This window comes from Crinia signifera, chromosome 2 (assembly GCF_055691185.1).
Source record: "Crinia signifera chromosome 2, ASM5569118v1, whole genome shotgun sequence".
In the NCBI taxonomy this organism is placed as follows: domain Eukaryota; kingdom Metazoa; phylum Chordata; class Amphibia; order Anura; family Myobatrachidae; genus Crinia; species Crinia signifera.
In genome coordinates, this window is record NC_139218.1 from 387989939 (window position 1) to 388010326 (window position 20388).

A 20388-nucleotide genomic window follows, 5' to 3' on the forward strand; every position below is an offset into this window, starting at 1 on the left:
AAGCGTGGCGAGCGCAGCGAGCCCGCGAGGGGCGGCGGTGCGCGTCCTCCGACCTTTTCATTCCCCTACTATCCACTAGGGCGTGGAGTGAGAATAGAATAGTGTGGCGAGCGCAGCGAGCCACCGAGCCCGAAGCGTGGCGAGCGCAGCGAGCCCCGCGAGGGGACGCGTATAACTTCACCGGTATACGCGTCCCCTCGCGGGGCTCGCTGCGCTCGCCACGCTTCGGGCTCGGTGGCTCGCTGCGCTCGCCACACTATTCTATTCTCACTCCACGCCCTAGTGGATAGTAGGGGAATGAAAAGGTCGTAGGACGCGCACCGCCGCCCCTCGCGGGCTCGCTGCGCTCGCCACGCTTCGGGTTGACGTCTATCGTGGGGTCATGGCGGGCACATAAAAAATGTGAAATGGGTCATATTGGCCCATTTCACCTTTTTTATCATTTTTCCCTATGTGAGATGGACTTAATCAAGTCCATCTCATCTTGTGCCATTATAATGGCACAAGACCGACAAGATCCTCCCGATTTCAATGTTAAAAGATTTTTTAACATTGAAGTCTATGGAAAAATCGGGTCAATCGGTCGGTCGCATCGCGGCCGATTTTAATTGGTCGCGACCGACCGATTGACCCGATTTCTGTCAATCAAAGTCAAAAAAGTGTCAAAAATCGGCCACATCGTGAGGATCGTGTCCCTTAATTAAGAGCCACGATCACTCACGATTGTGGCCGTTCTAGGAAACAAGTACCCATTCCGGTGTCTGTTGGTCTTAAATGCTCTGTAACTTGTAATTATTTTTACAAACATTCCGGTGTCTGTTGGTCTTAAATGCTCTGTGCTGCTGCTGCTCTAGGGCTCTGATTGGTGGTAGGCTGTTGCAGCCCCACCTCTTCATTCCCCTGCTTTGTTCCCTAGTCACACAAGTCTTAACAGCAAATTAGCAAGCCAGGTGTTTGGACAAGTGCCTGCCAGACCTGCAGTGTTGCTTCTTCTCAGCCCAAAAGTATTTCCTCTGATTGAGACAATGGGGGTTATTCTAGTTCACTCTTTCTGACAAATTCCTTCTTAGATGGACAAAACCATGTGCACTGCAGGTGGGGTAGATGTTACTTGTGGAGACTGTTAGATTTGGGTGGGGTTTTACTTCAAAGTGAGATCTGTATTGCAGTGTTAAAATAAAGCAGTCAGTATTTTCCCTGCACAGAAACAAAATAACTCACCCAAATCTAACTCTCTGCACGTTACATCTGCCCCACCTGCAGTGCACATGGTTTTGTCCATCTAAGAAGGAATTTGTCAGAGTGAACCAAAATAACCCCCAATATCTGAAGGGTATCTTTAAAACCAGTTTTGATGGGATTAAGGGTTCTGCTTGGGAGATTCGGTATCCAGACATTTATGGCTTCCCAGCTACACCCATCTGGGATCCTTATGTTCGCCTAACCTTGCAGTGGGTGATCTCTGTGGCCGCAAAGTGCTGGAGTACCAAGCATTTCCTGGCATCTGGTGCCCATCTCCACTCACTGAATTCTCCCATGCACAGACTTCAATGAATCTGTTATAAATTAATCATTTTGATTTATTCAGATATAGGAAATTCCTGAGAACCTGTTCTGTTAGTGCTGCTGAGGAGTGATCCGGTTACTTGGGCAATGTCTCCTGAGCCGTATTAGTGAGTTGCAGTTGCTTCCGATAACATAGATGCTGTCTCTCGTTGTAGCTATGGTAGGAAGCCACTGTTCCACCCGTTGCTGGTGCCACCAGCACACAGTCACTGCGGTAAGGCCGATATTATCATCCTTGGCGTTACAGACCACTGTGCTCGGCTCTGATTGGTTGGATCTTCAAGGTTCTCCATGTCTTGGCGTTCCTTGTGGATGGGTTTGGCTTGTCCTTCAACGCTTAACAGTTTCCGCTCCAGCGGTCCAAGCTGTGTATATTCCTGCAATGGAGTTACCATAAATTAGTCTTAAATAGAATTCTGAAAGGATACAGTCGTTTTCCACTTCTCACAGATCTGTTTTCCCCTGTGCCCCCTTAGATCTGTATATCATACCCATGTGTACATCTGTATTCGGAACTTTGGGGTAGATGTACGGAGCTTTGAAGAGAGACAAAGTGGAACCAACCAACTTCAAAATGGGGGGGGGTAAAACTCATGTCAACATTTTCATGGCTCGACCATGGTCAGGTTGACTGTTTTTTTCTATCTATTGTCCATGTCTACCTAATGCGTGTTGACCAAGAGTGGTCGACATATTGACGCAACCTAATGGGATGCGGTCATTCGTCAGACTGCATTTAGGTCTACAGTCATTAGGTCGACCCCACTAGGTCGACTGGCAGGAAGGTCGACCTGGCTTAAGGTCGACATGGGCCAAGGTCGACATGACTTAAGGTCGAATTTGCATAAAGGTCGACATGAGGAAGGTCGACTGGTCATAAGGTCGACATGGGTTTTTCACTGTTTTTTGAGCCGACATGTGCCGACAGGCGGTATTTCATGCCCTACCATCCACTAGGGCGTGGTGGGAGAATAAAATAGTGTGCCGAGCGCAGCGAGCCACCGTGCCCGAAGCATTGCGAGCGAAGCGAGGGTCCGATTCTCATTGCCAACTGTGTCCGTGTCGACATTCGGATAAAAAAACAGTGAAAAACCCATGTCGACCTTATGACCAGTCGACCTTCCTCATGTCGACCTTTATGCAAATTCGACCTTAAGTCATGTCGACCTTGGCCCATGTCGACCTTAAGTCAGGTCGACCTTCCTGCCAGTCGACCTAGTGGGGTCGACCTAATGACTGTAGACCTAAATGCAGTCTGACGAATGATCCCATTCCAACCTAATGCCTATTGCCCGTTCTCTGGATCCCCACCTACACACTGAAGAAGAGGCCATTTTGTTAGTGTACTTCTGGGAAATTCTGTTGCCTAGTAACCAGTGACATCACGGAGGCCAAAAACATCTTAGCAATTTCCCTTCTTCCTAGTGAAGTGGTTTCATGTATGGTACAAGTACTCCCCCATAGAGTCAGCCTGAAGAGCTAGCACTTTACTTTGAAATCCTGTTCATTCTCTGTGAGAAGGTGTGTAAGGTGGAGAGGTATCGCGGCGTCCGTCTCTTCTCTGTCTGCAGCCTCCCCGAGCATGACCGCCTCGCTGCTACGCCCTCGGTCTTCGCCTACAGATAATAGTTATAAATATAAGACACTGGTCACATCTTGCGGATTGCATGACAGGGGTTGGGCACAATGCTGGCATTTATGAAAATGGTCAATGTTTTACAACTGCGCATATGTCTTAAGACCCTAAAATGATTAGTAGTTGGTTAGTCAGGTGTTAACGCTTAATTGCTTACATTTATGGTTACGACAAAAGCCGATCGAGGTCTCGGCAGTGAGCCACAATCCCCTGAGTGATTTCTGTTATCCAATAGAGCAGGAATTCCCAAACTGCGCCTAGGCACCCTTAGGTGCCACGGGGCTCTTGCAGTGTTGCCTCGGGTTAGTGGCCCTGGGGCAAATCCAGGTTATTTATGGGCAAAACCCGCTATTGTGGCTGCCAATCATAAAATATGTGGGCAGTCAGAAGCATAACTGCGCACCACGCCACATGATTCTGCACCACACCACATGACGCTGCACCACGCCACATGACTGCACCACACAACTGATCTTACAGATGACAGGTAGGGACAATTTCTTTAATTTTATATTTTGTTTCCAAAAACGTTTTTTAGCCATGGGGTGCCATGAAAAAAATGATGATACTCTTCTTGATTTAAAAAAGTTGGGAACCACTGAATTAGAGGCTGACATATTGGATATTTCTGTCCCGCCATACATCCTACGCCCAGTACCGCCTGCTTCTCCTGGTTGCTGCTGTTGTATTGTATGTGTAAGGAGACTATATACAGGTTGACATGCTTACGTACGGTTGTCTGTACCTGAGGAAGCGCTTAGATCCAGCCTGACTAAATCTTCTACTAGTGATCCATCTGCTGGGAAATCCAGGCCGATCACCTGTGTGAGGAAAGTCCTCCTGAAAGAGATTCCAGTTCTTGTGTTACATGATAAACTTCTGGTTTCCCAGCTGGGATCATTCCTAAATCATCATAAATACTTACTTAATATATTATGGTGTTTCTAGTTCACAATGCAAAAGATAGACAAACCCCATACATACCTGCTTCCTGCATTCCCCTCCTCACATCATGTCACTGCCCCTGTCACATGCAGCCCTGTCCTCACTGACACATCACTCATCTCCTGATGTACTCTGTGCTGCTGGGGGGACCCTGCTCCTCCCACTATATAACTCACAGTCTGTGGCTTCCTGCTGCCTCCATTCCCCTCCTCACATCATGTCACTGCCCCTGTCACATGCAGCCCTGTCCTCACTGACACAACACTCATCTCCTGATATACTCTGTGCTGCTGGGGACCCTGCTCCTCCCACTATATAACTCTCAGTCTGTGGCATCCTGCTGCCTCCATTCCCCTCCTCACATCATGTCACTGCCCCTGTCACATGCAGCCCTGTCCTTACTGACACAGCACTCATCTCCTGATATACTCTGTGCTGCTGGGGATCCTGCTCCTCCCACTATATAACTCTCAGTCTGAGGCTTCCTGCTGCCTCCATTCCCCTCCTCACATCATGTCACTGCCCCTGTCACATGCAGCCCTGTCCTCACTGACACATCACTCACCTCCTGATATACTCTGTGCTGCCGGGGGTCCTGCTCCTCCCACTATCTAACTCTCAGTCTGTGGCTTCCTGCTACCTCCATTCTTCTCCTCACATCATGTCACTGCTTCTGTCACATGCAGCCCTGTCCTCACTGACACATCACCCATCTCCTGATATACTCTGTGCTGCCGGGGACCCTGCTCCTCCCACTATATATCTCTCAGTCTGTGGCTTCCTGCTGCCTCCATTCCCCTCCTCACATCATGTCACTGCCCCTGTTACATGCAGCCCTGTCCTCACTGACACATCACTCATCTCCTGATATACTCTGTACTGCTGGGGACCCTGCACCTGACACTGTACTGTATATGTCCCAAAATAATCTGTGTTATTGAGACCATTCTGATGATCTGATTGGCTACAGGCTGTTCTGTCTCCACCTGCTTCAAAACTGATGACTTTCTGGATTGGGGAGATAAAGTTTGTACACAAGAAGTCACTGTTTAGCACACCTCAAACACCAACCAATCAAAACTTACGTAACATAACTATCGGGCAGGATCAGTGTCATCTCATTGCATACCTTGATATATCTCGATCATGAAGTCGGCAATCGAAAAGACGACTTATTAATTCCACGTTTTCGTGCTCAATCTTATAGACAGATTCCTCCAGATCCTGAACATCCTTCGTGTAAGACGCAACCTGCAGCGGAGGGTAAATCTTTATAGTCACATGTAGTATTTTGTTGTCAACACTGTAGATCTTCCCATCCACACACCTGCAGCCACCACCCATCCCTGTTTGAAGACCCCTAGAACTGTGGAGTCCTGGGCGGTTGGCTGCTGTGTCTATGCAGTAAGGTGCCCTTGGGTTGTGACCACAGCACCCAGATGTGTCCCCAACCCTCTGACCTGGTAATATCTATTCCCTACAACATGGGTTTGTTACTAAACTATAGCTAAGGAGGGCCCCGTATATGTGTTGGATTTCCACCATAATACAGAAAATATTAAAGAAATATATACTTTATTCCATTGGCGAATGCATCATATGAAGTACAAAACCCCAAATAAATGGCTGTAGGTTATTGTAAGATCTTATTCCAATTACCTCTTTCTTTAACCAATTGTTCTCTTTAATCTCTTTGCGGCTGTCCGTGTCGATGTGCTTCACTGCGTCCTGGTGAGAGGGATAAGTTCTGTATCAGATGATCCAATAACAAAGTATATCTTATATCATTGTATGCACAGCCTTAATGTGCCCAGCCAGACCGGCCTATCAGATCCCACCGGCCCACCCGGCATTTGCCAGATGGCCATTATGGCCCTGACAACCTTCAGTATGGGAGATTATTCACAGAGTAAGTACAGTACATCTGTTATGGAAGGATAGCAGGCACAATTCCCGTCATCTCTAATACAATGCTGTCCATATAAACCAATCAGAAACTGCCATTAGGAAATCTAAGCATCGGATTGGCTACATACTTAGTTAGACCTTGTCCCAAACATTCCAGAAAAACTGCAGCCAGAGCCCACAATGATGTCATATATACCTTACCGCTAGCCACGCCCCAAGTTATATTATATGGGGATAATCATACCTAAGATTGACAGGAGGGTTCTGGAGAGGACAAGAGGACTGCAGGGAACATGGCAAGCTACACTAACTCCATCAATACAAAATAGGGATGGCCATCTAGCCATTAACGGTCGCCATCAACGATACCACTGATGGTTAACCTCAGTGGTGTGAAACCATTTTTGATGGTTCTACCCATGCCATCAATGGTAAAAGTATTCTACGTTGGGCATAGACAGACCATCAATGGTCAATGGCCGCCTGTGACAATATTGCTGGCTACAGCCAATGACAGATGAACTCCGCCAGGTGCGATACTCTGCATAGTCCGATACAGTAACATAACCTTGCTGTAGCAGTCATGTTCTACTGAGAACTTTGTGCGAGTGTGCAAAAATGACAATCCTGCGTGTAACCACAACCGTTACGCCCCATTGCTATAGTAGTATAACACAAATGTGTATCTATCCTCTTACCAGATTGGCGATCTCTCGCGTCTCATCCATCTTCCTCCCTGTTTCTCTGTCTATCTTATCTTTCATCTTCTCCAGGCTTTTTCTGAAATATTCTTTTTGGAAAGAGACAGGAAATAATATCAGAAGTAACCTGAACAGAATTATAGCCAAGTACACGCAGGTGTAATTATATATACCCCAGGAGTCACCAGTCCTAGCCGCTGTATATCGCCGCAGGGGGTGGGAGAGAGGAGAGTGCCGCTGTATAGCGCTGCAGGCGGTGGGAGAGAGGAGACTGCCGCTGTATAGTGCTGCAGGCGGTGGGAGAGAGGAGACTGCCGCTGTATAGCGCTGCAGGCGGTGGGAGGGGAGAGTGCCGCTGTATAGCGCCGCAGGCGGTGGAAGAGAGGAGACTCCCGCTGTATAGTGCTGCAGGCGGTTGTTGAGAGGAGACTGCCGCTGTATAGCGCTGCAGGCGGTGGGAGAGGGGAGAGTGCCGCTGTATAGTGCTGCAGGCGGTGGGAGAGAGGAGAGTGCCGCTGTATAGTGCTGCAGGCGGTGGGAGAGAGGAGACTGCCGCTGTATAGCGCTGAGGTGGTGGGAGAGAGGAGAGTGCCGCTATATAGTGCTGCAGGCGGTGGGAGAGAGGAGAGTGATGCTGTATATCGCTGCAGGGGGTGGGAGAGAGGAGAGTGCCGCTGTATAGTGCTGCAGGGGGTGGGAGAGAGGAGAGTGCCGCTGTATAGTGCTGCAGGGGGTGGGAGAGAGGAGAGTGCCGCTGTATAGTGCTGCAGGGGGTGGGAGAGAGGAGAGTGCCGCTGTATATCGCTGCAGGTGGTAGAAAAGGGGAGACTGCCGCTGTATATCGCTGCAGGCGGTGGGAGAGGGGAGACTGCCGCTGTATATCGCTGCAGGCGGTGGGAGAGGGGAGAGTGCCGCTGTATAGTGCTGCAGGCGGTGGGAGAGAGGAGAGTGCCGCTGTATAGTGCTGCAGGCGGTGGGAGAGAGGAGACTGCCGCTGTATAGTGCTGCAGGTGGTGGGAGAGAGGAGAGTGCCACTGTATAGTGCTGCAGGCTGTGGGAGAGAGGAGAGTGACGCTGTATAGCGCTGCAGGGGGTGGGAGAGAGGAGAGTGCCGCTGTATAGCGCTGCAGGGGTGGGAGAGAGGAGAGTGCCGCTGTATAGTGCTGCAGGGGGTGGGAGAGAGGAGAGTGCCGCTGTATAGTGCTGCAGGGGGTGGGAGAGAGGAGAGTGACGCTGTATAGTGCTGCAGGGGGTGGGAGAGAGGAGAGTGCCGCTGTATAGCGCTGCAGGTGGTGGGAGAGAGGAGAGTGCCGCTGTATAGCGATGCAGGCGGTGGGAGAGAGGAGAGTGCCGCTGTATAGTGCTGCAGGCGGTGGGAGAGAGGAGGGTGACGCTGTATAGCGCTGCAGGGGGTGTTAGAGAGGAGAGTGCCGCTGTATAGCACTGCAGGCGGTGGGAGAGAGGAGAGTGCCGCTGTATAGCGCTGCAGATGGTGGGAGAGAGGAGACTGCCGCTGTATAGCGCTGCAGGCGGTGGGAGAGAGGAGAGTGCCGCTGTATATCGCTGCAGGCGGTGGGAGAGAGGAGAGTGCCGCTGTATAGCGCTGCAGGCGGTGGGAGAGAGGATAGTGCTGCTGTATAGTGCTGCAGGGGGTGGGAGAGAGGAGAGTGCCGCTGTATAGTGCTGCAGGGGGTGGGAGAGAGGAGAGTGACGCTGTATAGTGCTGCAGGGGGTGGGAGAGAGGAGAGTGCCGCTGTATATCGCTGCAGACGGTGGGAGAGAGGAGAGTGCCGCTGTATATCGCTGCAGACGGTGGGAGAGAGGAGAGTGCCGCTGTATAGCGCTGCAGGCAGTGGGAGAGAGGAGAGTGCCACTATATAGCGCTGCAGGCGGTGGGAGAGAGGAGAGTGCCGCTGTATAGCGCTGCAGGCGGTGGGAGAGAGGAGAGTGCCACTGTATAGCGCTGCAGGCGGTGGGAGAGAGGAGAGTGCCGCTGTATAGCGCTGCAGGCGGTGGGAGAGAGGAGACTGCCGCTGTATAGCGCTGCAGGCGGTGGGAGAGAGGAGACTGCCGCTGTATACTTATAATATTACCACTTTACTATCACTATTCTTTATTGTGATGCCCTGGGGGTCCTTAGCTGGATCATGTTTCGGGGGTTCCCTGCGCCCCAGGTGGTGACCCCATAGTGTTAGGGACCTGCTCGACAAGAGGTGACCTGAACGATTGGTGGGCAGGCCAATATCACTGGCCAATGATATACACACAACCTCTTACGATATATTGTAATGTAGTGATCGCATAGTGCATTTGCACCCTCTATCCAAATGTGACAGTTAGTAATGACTGCACCTTTGCCCCAGCTAGGGAGTCTGGGAGATGTGACCCATTGGTAGATCTCAGGGACCAGTTTAGCCAGTCCTGGTCTAGTGACGAAATGCGGTCAAAATCCCGGCGGCCGGAATCCCGACCGCCGCAATGCCGGCACTTTGTCCCTCTACGGGGCTCCACAACACCCACAGAGGGAGAATAAAATATTGTGCCGAGCGTAGCGAGGCACCGGGCCCGCTGCGTGGCGAACGTAGCGAGCCTGCAAGGGGGTCGATCCACGGCCCCCCCTTGTCGGCATTGCGGCGGTCGAGATTCCGGCGTCGGTATTTCGACCGTCGGGATTCCGACCGCAGGGATTTCATACTCATCCCCTAGTGACATGTGATTCTCTTTACACTTCCACTTTAGATAATTAAGCGTGTAGGAAATAAATCCCAAGTGGGTGTGCGGGGGAGCGAGGGATCACTACCGCGTCAGGCTGGACCCACCGTCCATCTCTGAGAAGCTCTGCTTCATGTTCCCGAGTTCCCCTTGCAGACGCTGAATCAGTGTACTGCGCTCCTGGCTCCCTACATTCTTATAGGCCCGCCAGTAATCCCTCTGAGCCTCTGTCACCGTGATCTGCTGCTCCAAGCTCGCCACTTCCCGGCCAATCTCTGCAAAGCAAATATTTAAAAGAGAGTCAAAAAGTAGCAGTAATGTATTTTCCATAGAGACATCACCAAGTATAGTCAGTGCCTCAGAAACTCAATCCTGCACCAAGTCATCGCAACGTCACACACACTGCCGGACAGGGCTAACTCATTACATGCAAGCACAGTGTCTGCCCGCTCCAAGGTGAGAGCAGAAACGAGCTGCCGTAATGTCAGCAACGCAAAGTCCCAGTAGCGGATTGCCTAAGCAAACAGCTCGCCGTAAATACCGGCAACGGCACGAGAAATCGTCCCCATTGCTGCCCTTGCTAGTGCCAGACTCACACATTTTTGTCTGCCGATGTGTATATCCACGAGGTTGTGCGTGACACATGCTGATGCTGGCTGCATTGAGCGATGGTGGGGATTGGGGGCCATGCTGCATTTCACTAACGATGATGCTGGCGATGTAGGAGCACACTTTGTCGGTGACATAGTGCAAACAAACTAGACGATATGCAGGAAAATGTTGCTATGACTGGTCGTTATCGTGCATATCATTTAGTATATCATCTAGGTCAGTGGTCTCCAACCTATTTGGTGTGAGATACTTGAGAAAAATGAAACCTCTTGAAGTGTAAAAATATTTTTTGAGAAAAAAAAAAATCTGTCAATGAAAAATGCCCCTTAAACATTATGCCACACACCATAATGTCCATTACACCACACACCGTTATGCTTATTACACATTATGCCACACCATAATGCTTGTTACACATTATGCCACACACTATATTGCCCATTACACATTATACCACACACTGCAATAAACCTTACACATTATATCACACACCACAATGTCCAACACATTATAACACACTAATGCCCAGCATTATCTGCCACACACCTCAATGTCTGACACATTATGCCACACACCATAATGCCCCTTACACATTATACCACACTACAATGCCGTTATACATTATGCCACACACCGTAATGCCCCTTAAACATTATACCCCACAGTAAGGCTTCGGTACTTGTTTCCTAGCACGGCCACAAAGATCATGATCGTGGGCATCGCGGCCATCGCATGCACTAAAAAATCGGGTGCGATGGCCGCGACGCGATGCCCGCGATTTCCCCATAGGGAACAATGTTAAATGCCTCAATTTAGCCGCGATGCCCCCGATTTCCCATAGGAAACAATGTTAAATGGGTCAATTTACCCAAATCATCATAGGGAACAATGGTAAATGGCCCAGAAACCCCCCAAAACACCCCTGAACAGTGAAATGTCCCCCCAAAAGTATTTTACGCCACCCCACGATCAACGTGAACCCGAAGCGTGGCGAGCGCAGGGAGCCCGCGAGGGGCGGCGGTACGCGTCCTCTGACCTTTTCATACCCCCACTATCCACGTCGGCGTGGAGTTGAGAAATGAATAGTGTGGCGAGCGGACGCGGATACCTGTGAAGCCCGCGAAGGGAAGCGTTTACCTGTGAAGGTATCCGCGTGCGCTCGCCACGCTTCGGGCTCGGTCATGTCATGAGTGTAATTTTGTCATGTAATTTTTCATTAGAACTGCAGGAGACGGAGCCAGGAGGATATCTGCGGTGCCGGACCTGGAATGCAACGGCACATGCGGCTCTCCCGCCACCCTCTATGCTTATGCCACCTGATGAGCACCAGCGGCGCCCCGCTGGCGCTTGGTCCCCCAAGCAGCCGCGGTGGCTGCCGTCCAGTAGCTACGCCACTGCCATACGGACAGCAGTAAATGTTCTCTTACCTTCAAACAGAATCTCCTTCTGGTGTATGAAGTCCCACGTCTCTCTCTTCGCCTCGTCCACTTGTTCTCTGTTGACGATTTCTTTCTTGGCCAATTCCTGCTCCTGGGCTTTGGCCTGTTCCAGGAGTTCCTTGATGTGGCCCGTCTGTTCGGCTTTTAAGCGTTCATTCTGGATGGGACACAGAGCTGGTTACAAGTTGGAAGCTTTTACCATAGACAGCAACTGCTTTCAAAGAGAAATTGGCCTTATTGACAGATCACATTCCAGTTCATATATGTCAATTCTGGCCATCCAGGAAAAAATCATTTGATGGTCAATAATCATTGTATGATTGTACGCCCTTGCAGCCACATGCAAGTGGATGTCTAATAATACACACATATGTGCAAATGTGGGGGTTTCTGAAAGGGGGGGTCATTCTTGCTGTCACGACTGTAGTGGTATGTGTTCCTGGACTGGTACTGTGTCTGCGGCAGGAGTCCAGTGGCAAAAAGCTTGGGACCAACTGTCACCTTTTGAATTGAAGTAAGAAACTGTCGCTTACCCGTTCTTTATATCTTACGTTCTTCTCCTCGATTTGTCTAACCTCAGCCAGAAGCTCCTCGGTTCTAGACTCCTTCATCTGAATCCTGAAACGAGCGTTTCACGTCATTAAATCTTGCTACAGGCATGAAAAGGCCACCTTAAAAATATCAGAGATCTTCCCAAAAAAGTTGCCATTAGCTCCTGGGTCCCTGTCTTGTTCTGCATTGATAGCCCTAAATGTGTGGATTTTGTACATTTTCCCCCCAAGCCTGAGTGGGTTTCCTCTGGGTGCTCCAGTTTTCTCCCACACTCCAAAAATATACTGGTAGGTTGAATGACTTCCAACAAAAAAAAACTAATTTGTTAGTGTGTGCGTGTACACGGGAAGAATAGATGGGCCAAGTGGTTCTGCTGCACAAGAGCAGGTCCATCTGGACTACATTTAGTTTTGGGCTATGACAATCTAAGTAGGCTTTGAGAATGCACCGAAATGAACTCAGAGGCGCTAAACGTGTACCAAAAGCATACCCGTCTGTGCGGAGGTCAGAACGTGTTCATGCCAGCCATCTGTAGGTACAGTAGCTCCTCTGGGTCAGCACAAACTGGTGCCATCGCTTAGATCCTCCTTGAGGCATTAACGGAATTGGCTGCCATATGTGTGGCATTACCCAAACGTCTATTACCTGTTTTACAGGACTGTTCCTTGGAAATCTCGGGTGACATTGCTGTGCTGTCGGTAGGCTTCTCACTCTATAGCACCTCTCTTGGTGACCAGAAAGAAATACACAGCGGACAATGCGGATCCACACATTGCAGAGGCTCCACCCACCTGTGACCAGATACTTACTGATAGGCCAGCAGGGCTTCAGCAAAAGTCATTTTATCTTCCTTAGATGTTTTACTTCCTTTCTTCTTCTTTGCCCCTTTCTTTCCTTTCTTCTTCTCGTTTTTGCCCATGTTGCAGAGGGCTGTAAGGAGAGGGACAGGAGTGTTACACCATATACAGTTTGCTCACACCTCCACCTGCCCTACACTACAACACACTACAGAGCATCCGTAGCTATCCAAATTAGAAGACCCTCAAACAATCCATTCCCGGACTCTGGGTCTCAGTGTGCCATTGTTCCCGGGACCTGGGTCTCAGTGTGCCATTGTACTGGGGACCTGGGTCTCAGTGTGCCATTGTACTGGGGACCTGGGTCTCAGTGTGCCATTGTTCTGGGACCCTGGGTCTCAGTGTGCCATTGTTCCCGGGACCTGGGCCTCAGTGTGCCATTGTACTGGGGACCTGGGTCTCAGTGTGCCATTGTACTGGGGACCTGGGTCTCAGTGTGCCATTGTTCTGGGACCCTGGGTCTCAGTGTGCCATTGTACTGGGACCTGGGTCTCAGCGTGCCATTGTTCCCGGGACCTGGGTCTCAGTGTGCCATTGTTCCCGGGACCTGGGTCTCAGTGTGCCATTGTTCTGGGGACCTGGGTCCTGGTGTGCCATTGTTCTGGGGACCTGGGTCTCAGTGTGCCATTGTTCCCGGGACCTGGGTCTCAGTGTGCCATTGTTCCTGGGACATGGGTCTCAGTGTGCCATTGTACTGGGGACCTGGGTCTCAGTGTGCCATTGTTCTGGGACCCTGGGTCTCAGTGTGCCATTGTACTGGGACCTGGGTCTCAGCGTGCCATTGTTCCCGGGACCTGGGTCTCAGTGTGCCATTGTTCCCATGACCTGGGTCTCAGTGGGCCATTGTTCCCGGGACCTGGGTCTCAGTGTGCCATTGTTCCCGGGACCTGGGTCTCAGTGTGCCATTGTTCTGGGGCCCTGGGTCTCAGCGTGCCATTGTTCCCGGGACCTGGGTCTCAGTGTGCCATTGTTCCCATGACCTGGGTCTCAGTGGGCCATTGTTCTGGGGACCTGGGTCTCAGTGTGCCATTGTTCCCGGGACCTGGGTCTCAGTGTGCCATTGTTCTGGGGCCCTGGGTCTCAGCGTGCCATTGTTCCCGGGACCTGGGTCTCAGTGTGCCATTGTTCCCATGACCTGGGTCTCAGTGGGCCATTGTTCCCGGGACCTGGGTCTCAGTGTGCCATTGTTCCCATGACCTGGGTCTCAGTGGGCCATTGTTCCCGGGACCTGGGTCTCAGTGTGCCATTGTTCCCGGGACCTGGGTCTCAGTGTGCCATTGTTCTGGGGCCCTGGGTCTCAGCGTGCCATTGTTCCCGGGACCTGGGTCTCAGTGTGCCATTGTTCCCATGACCTGGGTCTCAGTGGGCCATTGTTCCCGGGACCTGGGTCTCAGTGTGGCATTGTTCTGGGGACCTGGGTCTCAGTGTGCCATTGTTCCCGGGACCTGGGTCTCAGTGTGCCATTGTTCTGGAAGCCTGGATTTCCATGTGCCCTTTTTCTGGGTCTCAGTGTGGCATTGTTCTGGGGACCTGGGTCTCAGTGTGCCATTGTTCCCGGGACCTGGGTCTCAGTGTGCCATTGTTCTGGAAGCCTGGATTTCCATGTGCCCTTTTTCTGGGTCTCAGTGTGTCATTGTTCCTGGACCCTGGGTCTCAGTGTGTCATTGTTCCTGGACCCTGGGTCTCAGTGTGCCATTATTCCGGGAACCTTGGTCTCAGTGAAACTTTGGTCTCAGTGCCAGTGTTCCAGAAGCCTAGGTCTCAATATGCCATTGTTCTGGAGGGTGTGGTACAGGGGTCCGACAGTCGGGTTGCAGACAGTCATTAGCCCGACGTCGGGATCCCGACTGGCTGGACCCAAACAGCATGGTGAGCACAACTAAGCCCCTTGCGGGCATGGTGGCTCGCAACGCTCGCCACCTATTCTATTCTCCCTCTATGGGGGTCGCGGACCCCCACGAGGGAAAATAGCCGACGGCCGTCGGGAACCACAGTCGGGATCCCGAAGTCGGGTAAATGCCTGTCGGGATCCCGTCCGGCACCCGTTCTGGAACCTCACAGACTTTCTACAGAAAGTTAAATGTTTATTTATTTTAGGTATTCTGCGTATTTCCACTATAAAAAACATAAAATGGGAACATACTCTGCTACTAGTTATTATACGCCACACCGTCCTACGGGGTGACATTTAATAGAATGCGATTTTAAGTCATTTTCAAATTCGCCCCCCCAATAAAGTGCTTCACCCGTCCAGGGCTGAAGCCCGGGGCTGTCAACAGGGCATTAGGCATGATAGGGTTAAATCAGACATTCCTAACATTGCTTTATACAGTTTAACTACAAGTGCCAGCAGGCCTCCCCCGCATGCTGGGACTTGGAGAACCAAGGGGCGGAGGGGGGGGGGGGGAGGCACAGACCTTTTTGTCCAGGGCCCCACACACCTTAATCGGGCCCTGGGTCCGGGGCTGGTTTCAAAAATACGGGGGACCCCTACGCTTTTTGTCCCCCGTATTTTTGGAACCAGGTCCGGCTCAATGAACCCGGGGCTGGTTATGCTCAGGAGGGGGGACCTCACGCCATTTAAAAAAATAAAAAAACACTTTTACACATTTTTTTTTACACAGGACCATGCACAGATCTCAATGATCTGTGCAGGGTTCTCGCCCATTCACCTGTCAGAACCTGGTCTAAAAAACCGCACTTTCAGAGTGTGCGAATTCACGGCCAAAAACTCATTTTTTGACGTTTTTCGCATCTCATTAAATATGCGAATTCGGGGAAAAGTGCGATTTCGGCCGTTTTTTTTGCCTAAAAATCGCAAAAATCCCATTTTCGCATCTCATTAAATGTCACCCTATGCATCTAACAGGCCCCCATAATTGCTTTTATCTCGGCTTCCATATTCTCCGAGCTGTATTATTCCACTTGTATACAATCCGATGCCTTATTTATTGTCAGGTTTAATCATTTACATCCTTGAATAAATAATAGCCTTTTATTTTTAATGAGGCTGAATGACGGGAATGGGTTCCATTTGGTGTTGGCTACTGGTCCCTGGCCCTGTTTAGGATAGAACGCATATATTATTGAACAAGGCAGAAAGATTATGGTACACTGAACTCTGGAGAGTGTAAAACAGGGTTCCGCCTGACTTTATATACCCGCTCAGGATATACGTTATACTATATACACAGCTGTTCCTTCTCTATATTCATTCCGTTTCAGGAACAGGTTCTTTTGATAAAGGACTCCTGCTGGCGCGCAGCCCGAGAGGAGAGTGTGGGGTAATTCAGGGAAGTGCAGGAAGAATCACTTCATTTATGAACTTAAATAGAAGTCGGTTCTGTTTGGTGGTTCCTGTAATACAGAGAGAACAGCTGAGCAGACAGGAAGGGAGGTTAGCTGTGCCCTGGATGGGCCGCCAACAAAAATTCATTATACTCCCATTCCGTACTCGCCCTCAAAGCTCGGCCTTTCAGCAGACTTCTGTATCGCTCCTCGCATTCATAGGTCATCCTGGAAATGCTACATTAAAGGGGAATTTCACAGCCCGCTCAAAGAAATGAGAAGTAGGTTACGTCAGTAAAAAATCAGCGCATTCAATGGGGCTGGAAGCAATTAGCAGTTTCATCTGTAAGTAAATGTCAGTAAAGGAACTGAAAGAATATGGGGGGGGGGGGGGTTGATGTATGATTGGCTGTACAATGACATACATCTGTCTGGCAAACTGTGCCAGGATGACAGACTTGAGGAGCGAGGGCAGAAATAGTGAAAGATTCCAAAATACCAGACAAACGGAAAGGATTAGGGGCCAATGCAGTGGAGGGTCGGAGAATTGGCGGTGACCTGCATGCGGCTTTAGGCAAATGGCGCTACAAACTCCTTCCTGTGAGCGCCTGAACGTGCTAGAGCTGAGACTGCCACTGTCAGGGAACGAGGGGATGAATTAAATCGATGCCGTTGAAGTAAAAAATCTCTGATCTATAGCGAGTTTCGTCTTCACGATTTCGCAACTTAAATGTGCGAACACACTTTCAAAGAAACGCGAGTACACTAACACCAGAAATATCTATTTTTTTTCGGGAAAATTCCGATGACAAATTCTAAAACCCGACAAAAAAAAATTGCCACGGCAGCAAATCGAATATTGCTCAAAACATGTCTACATGTACAATGCAATGAGATGAGATCTAGTACAAAAAGTAAGTGCAGCACAGACTTTTTGTATTAGATTTATGTGCAGCACACACTATTTGTACTAGATTTATGTGCAGCACATACTATTTGTACTAGATTTATGTGCAGCACATACTATTTGTACTAGATTTATGTGCAGCACATACTATTTGTACTAGATTTATGTGCGGCACATACTTTTTGTACTAGATTTATGTGCGGCACATACTTTTTGTACTAGATTTATGTGCGGCACATACTTTTTGTACTAGATTTATGTGCAGCACATACTTTTTGTACTAGATTTATGTGCAGCACATACTATTTGTACTAGATTTATGTGCGGCACATACTATTTCTACTAGATTTATGTGCGGCACATACTTTTTGTACTAGATTTATGTGCGGCACATACTTTTTGTACTAGATTTATGTGCGGCACATACTTTTTGTACTAGATTTATGTGCAGCACATACTTTTTGTACTAGATTTATGTGCAGCACATACTTTTTGTACTAGATTTATGTGCAGCACATACCATACTATTTGTACTAGATTTATGTGCAGCACATACTTTTTGTACTAGGTTTATGTGCAGCACATACTATTTGTACTAGATTTATGTGCTGCACTGTTATGCTCACCGTAAGGGAGACAGGAGCTGGGTGTCACCGATAGGGACTGGAGGCCTGAGGCGAGCCAGTGGACGTGAGGAGAGGCGTCCAGGTTGCCCGGCAACTGCCGCAGCGACGACGACCCCCACCGGAAGTGCGGACCCGGAAGTGATATGACGCCTCAGCCGCCCAGCAGCAACCGGGGCCAGCAACAGGGGAAGGAGAGCCGCGACCACGGCTCCTAACAAGCACATACTATTTGTACTAGATTTATGTGCAGCACATACTTTTGAGCTGTGCGATTTGTGTGGTGGGAGTACACATCTCATCGCACCCAGTAATTGTACTGCGCTCCCATCACACATCTCATCGCACAGCGCAAAAAAGTATGTGCTGCACATAAATCTAGTACAAAAAGAATGTGCTGCACTTTTTGTACTAGATCTCATCTCATTGCATTGCAGGATCATGTCTCCCAGGGGATCAGCTGTCATCACTCTCCCCTACATCACAGAAGAGGGGGGCCATGAGTAGGAATCTTTGTACTCTGCAAGCCAAAGGCCAATGCCACCGTGACAGGGACATTGCCACCCGCTCGGCCTTGTGCTTGCACAACCCTAGTTACAGTCACAGTATGTGCTGCTGGGGAATCCGAGCTTCGAATGCAGCCAGACAATCAAATGGGTTTATTTATTATTATTATTATAATAATTTTATTTATAAGGCGCCACAAGTGTTTCGCAGCGCCGTACAAAGGAACAATACAGGGAGACAAAGCTTGGCATAACATTGAATAAATAACAAAAATATAGTACAAATAAAGAGCGCCACAGATCAATATAATGACATGTCGACCTAGACCCATGTCGACCTAGTGGTGTCGACCTACTTCTTGTCGACCAACATGCTGTAGACCAAATGATCCCAACCCACTGCAGGAACGGGAGACTACCAACTGCCCCACCACCACCATGGGGCACTGCCAGCGTGGGACACTGCCAAAAAATTGGGACCGTCCTGTGAAAATCGGGACATTTGGGAGGTATGGTTAAACTGTGGTGATTGCTGCCCCAAACAAGGCACAGGGAATCTTATCTAACAATGACTGAGGCTGCACTGGTTCCACCGCAGTCTTTTTATTGCTGTCGCCGCCCCGGGAATATTAGTAAGTGGATCCAGATCTGAATGAATTGTGTGTTATGCAAAATAGGAATAACACGAGATACGGAGAAAAGAATAAAATGTTATTACAGAAAGATATCCGGAAATGATTCATCTGCAAACAAACAAGATAAGAATCTCCATTAAACCCATGTAGACAAATTGTGATTTAACCGAAACATGGGCTGTGCCAGGCACCGTCTGTATAGTCGCGGGCAATTAGCGCACCCCACATCCAGCTGCACGCGCTCAGTGCCAGCGCCAGATAAAGACCATGTATTACGCTCATGTTCTTCTTCATCAGACACCCACAGGGAAAAACACATTTCCCCCCCACAGGGAAAAAAAACAAAAACAATTGGTCCCCATCTGAAAATACAATCACACTGGTCCCCACAGGTACCAAAAATAAAATACATTGGGCCTCACATGAATTTGCAGCTTTGCATGTGGATCAGAATCAGGTGCCTCACTCTGTGTATCATGCCTCACTAGTCTGATCCATGTACCTCACCTACAGCACCTCAGTACCCACCTGGTCCCGGCAGATGAGGCACTGTCCCTGTATCAGCAGCCTCCTCTCTCCCACAGCAGCCACAACACTCACTTGTTACCTGAGCAACAGAAAACTCACTGTTTGCTGCTTACTTTGTATCTGTCCTGTCCCTGCAGCGCCTTGTCTTATAGCGCCATCTGCTGGACACACAGAAAATGACTCAGGTCAGAAAACCGATTTATTTATTTATTTATTAACAGTTTCTTATTATTATTATTATTATTATTATTATTTACAGTTTCTTATATAGCGCAGCAGATTCCGTTGCGCTTTACAATAGTAGACAGTGATAAGACAAACTGGGTAACAACAGACAGACTTGGAGGTAGGAGGGCCCTGCTGCAAGCTTACAATCTATAGGGATATAGGGGGGAAACATAAGGACAGGCACCAGTAATAGCATAGCAGTTACAAGTCCAGAAGGGAAGCTATATAATACATAAGTGCCTCGGAGGGTTATGCATGTAGAACTTAAATATGATAGGCTTGCCTGAAGAGGTGAGTTTTCAGGGAACACTTGAAAGTTTGGAGACTGGTGGAGAGTCTTAATGTGCGTGGAAGGGCATTCCATAGGATGGGAGCAGCCCGATAAAAGTCCTGTAATAATGAATAGGAGCTAGTGATCCGTGCAGAAGAGAGACGCAGATCTTGTGTAGAGCGTAGTGGTCGAGATGGGAGATATTTTGTGATAAGTGCAGAGATATATGCTGGTGCAGTATGGTTAATAGCTTTATAAGCAAGTAGAAGTGTTTTATATTGAATACGGTAATATACAGGCAACCAATGGAGGGACTGGCAGAGCGGATCAGCAGACGATGAGCGTCTTGCAAGGAAGATCAGCCTAGCAGCAGCATTTAAAATTGATTGCAGTGGTGAGAGTCTGTTCTTGGGAAGACCAGTTAGGAGACTATTGCAATAATCAATGCGGGATATAATGAGTGCATGGATAAGA

At 49.3% G+C, this 20388-nt stretch overlaps 1 protein-coding gene across 3 annotated transcripts; it reads right to left on the reverse strand.

The window, feature by feature from the left end:
• Positions 1–1591: 1591 nt before the first annotated feature.
• Positions 1592–19534, reverse strand: CCDC83 (coiled-coil domain containing 83). Of its 3 annotated transcripts, none has more exons than XM_083171349.1 (11): positions 19416–19534; positions 12881–13001; positions 12053–12137; positions 11508–11676; positions 9576–9743; positions 6754–6845; positions 5807–5875; positions 5277–5398; positions 3948–4042; positions 3058–3182; positions 1592–1943 (listed from the first exon to the last, which is right to left on the reverse strand). In XM_083171349.1, the coding sequence occupies exons 2-11, from the start codon at positions 12988–12990 to the stop codon at positions 1773–1775; spliced, it is 1206 nt and encodes a 401-aa protein (XP_083027475.1). In that variant the 5' UTR covers positions 12991–13001; positions 19416–19534; the 3' UTR covers positions 1592–1772. The 3 variants fall into 3 exon arrangements, with proteins under 3 accessions (XP_083027475.1, XP_083027473.1, XP_083027474.1); XM_083171347.1 differs by having other exon boundaries at positions 3936–4042; XM_083171348.1 differs by having other exon boundaries at positions 3936–4042; positions 19310–19425.
• Positions 19535–20388: the final 854 nt, after the last annotated feature.